Here is a 3,039-nt window from a genome sequence, read left to right on the forward strand (position 1 = left end):
TTTGTGAATTGGAAATTTGAATCTATTTCATACTCAATTTTGAAAACCAAGAATACCTCTAAACAGAAAATGTGTTTTGATGAACCGGTTCTAAACCGAAGAGAGAAGAAATAAACAGAGGAGTATACAACAACTTCACATGATAAATATGATTTGATGAATCAACAGTTTTGAATTTGATAGGTTCAAATTTCACTTGGGGTGGAAGCCTCTGAGGCTTCATTTTCTGATTTGGGTTTGGATTCGGGTTCAATGCTGCTGGTTCGTCGGTTTCCAACGTTCTCGATGAGCCTAACCAAATCAGACATCTTCGGCCTCTGGTCTGCTGCTTTCACAACACATGACATTGCAATCTGCAACATCTCAACCATCTCTTCCTCTATGTTTGCATACCTCAGAAGCTCGATGTCGAATACTTCTGCTGTCCATTCCTCTCTCACTACCGAATGTACCCATCGAACCAAGTGGATAATCTCGTCCCCTACAGTTTCCATTTCCCAAAAATGATTAGAACTGAATACATATTGTAACCGTTGAAAATGTTTCAGTCTCCTCGGGGTTATATAACTTTACCTGCGGTTGTGTGAATGGGCGATTTTCCGGTAAGTAGTTCAAGCAGCACGACGCCGAAGCTGTAGACATCTGACAACTGAGAAGACTTTCTTGTGTCGGTTACTTCTGGTGCACGGTAACCAGCTTGTCTAGAGATAGGTGGAGCTAAAGGGCTCATCACAGCTGTTAATCCAAGATCTGAGACACAGCCACTACGCTCTGAATTCAAGAATATATTTGAAGATTTGATGTTCCCATGGACGAGTTTCCCATTGTTTTCTTTGTGGATACGAGCAATCCCTTTAGCTGAACCAATCGCAATTCTCATTCTTGTTTCCCAGTCTAGTGGAATCCTGTTTTCTCCTCTGTTACCTGTAAAGATCCAGTCGAATCAACAACGAGCCTAAAACCACATCTTGTAGCTACGATGATGCCATTAGATCAAGAAAAAGAAAAAAAACATACCATGAAGCAAAGAAGCAACACTTCCTTGGCTGAAATAGTCATAAACCATCAGCTTCTCGTCTTTGGAATAATAGTAAGCCTTAAGCTCCACAACGTTCTCATGCTTAATACCTCCAATAATCTCCATCTGCTGCTCGAAATCTCGTTTCCCAGCGGCAACATCCTTAAGCCGTTTCACAGCAACAGAAGTAGCATCTTCAAGAACAGCTTTATACGTTGTCCCAAACGTGCCTTTACCAAGAACCTCCGCAGAAGCTCTCAACAGATCCTCAAGATCAAACGAGTAATTACATCCTTCAAAGAAAGATAACCTGTTGTTCACATCTTCCATCCTCGAAACGAATTTCTCAGGAGACATCCCTCCTTTCTTCTTATTCTTCTGCAGCTTAGTATCCGAAACAATCCCATCACCTCGTCTTAAGTTCCTTCTCACGTAACAAACAGCCAACACAAATGCCAAAGCCGCAACTACAACAATGGAAGCAGCTATAACGATCAATAGAAACACAGTCTCGGATAGTCCCAAGAAGTGATCTTTCTGTTTCTGATGAGTCTGCTCGGCAAGTGGAGGCGGCGGCTGAAAGATGGAGAGGTCACCAGGAGGTATAATACCGATGCCTTCATAAGAAGAAGACGAGAATCTTCGAAGCCAACTAGGTATAGGTCCATTGAGGTTATAATTGTTGGACAAGTCAACGTGTTGGAGAGTAGTGACCACACTAAGATCAGGTATATCACCAGAAAGCGAGTTGTTAGCAAGATTCAACGACTGTAAACGGTTGAGACGAGACAAGGAACTCGGGATTGTTCCATTAAACCCGTTGTTGGAAAGATTCACACTAGAGAGATTCTTCCAAACAGAGAAATCTAAAGGCAGAGAGCCAGACAAGGTGTTGTCTTGTAGATAAAGAAAGGCCAAGTCTTTCAACTCGACGAAATCAGATGGGAACTCTCCGGAGATACGATTGGATCTGAGACTGAGGACTCTGAGAGAAGAGAGTCTGCTTATAGTGTTGGAAGGAATCTGACCATTGAGTCCAACCCCTGGTAGTCTAACAGCTATGATCCGAGATCTGTCTTTATTGCAAGTAACTCCGGTCCAGATGTTGCAGACTTGTGATGTCTCGTTCCAGTTAAGTGAGCGTGTGGGACGCATAATGGTAAGAAACTCGAGTAATGCGCGTTTGTCTTCTAATGGATCTGCGTTTGCTCCTCCATAGATAATAAACAAACACAGAGACAGAATCCATAGAGATGAAAAAAAGCTCCAAGCTTCCATTAAAAACGAGCTGTTTCTTTAAAATCTGGAGCTGGAGAAAAAGATAAAATCAAAAAACCAATCTGATTGATGATGATGATAGTGATGATGAGGATATATATAAATGGTGAAAAAATTTGGTAACTTTAATTTAAAATAAAAGGTACCAAAAAAGCAAAAAACTGCGGATTACAAAAGTAAAAGGGGAATCTTGAAGTTGTTCTATGCGATGAGACCACAACTGGAACTATTTTAAAATCGAAACAGGAGTGGGAGACAGAGAAAGAGAGAGACTTTAAGCTTCGAAAGTGACGAAACTGTAACATTCGAAGCTTTAATTTAAACTCTAAAAAAAAAAAAACCTAAAATTTCTGGGAATTATAAAGTTGACAAAAAAGTGAAACCTTAACTCTATTAACAGACTAAAAATTATTATAATTGGAAGCTAGAAAAAAATTGAATTGGTAACCTCGCTTTTTTTTTTCCAGATCTGAACTTTATTGTCGACTCTTGCGCGCTCAGTGTTTCTTCTTCTCGAGAACTGAATCAGGTTTGCTTGCTGAATAAAGAAATAGAGAGGAAGAGAGACGAACTCATAAATTACTACTAAGTGGTGATAATGTGATGAACGGAGCTACGAACCGCCATTGAAACACTAGTGAAGTTAAGAGCTTTGTGAATTTTTTTATTTTTATTTTTTTTTGTTTTTAATAATAATTCCAAGCAACGGATATAAATTTATTTTGTTCTCTTTTTTTGGCATT

General features: G+C 39.7%; 1 protein-coding gene across 2 annotated transcripts; it reads right to left on the bottom strand.

Moving 5' to 3' along the window:
* On the bottom strand, positions 1-3,039 carry LOC104731096 (putative inactive receptor kinase At4g23740). 2 transcript variants are annotated; one of them, XM_010450362.3, is made up of 4 exons: positions 2,745-3,039; positions 1,018-2,321; positions 574-924; positions 1-481 (listed from the first exon to the last, which is right to left on the bottom strand). In XM_010450362.3, exons 2-4 carry the CDS (start codon positions 2,294-2,296, stop codon positions 186-188), a joined length of 1,926 nt encoding a protein of 641 aa, XP_010448664.1. In that variant the 5' UTR covers positions 2,297-2,321; positions 2,745-3,039; the 3' UTR covers positions 1-185. The 2 variants fall into 2 exon arrangements, with proteins under 2 accessions (XP_010448664.1, XP_010448663.1); XM_010450361.3 differs by having other exon boundaries at positions 1,018-2,327.

This window comes from Camelina sativa, chromosome 12 (assembly GCF_030686135.1).
Source record: "Camelina sativa cultivar CO46 ecotype springtype chromosome 12, ASM3068613v1".
NCBI classification, from domain to species: domain Eukaryota; kingdom Viridiplantae; phylum Streptophyta; class Magnoliopsida; order Brassicales; family Brassicaceae; genus Camelina; species Camelina sativa.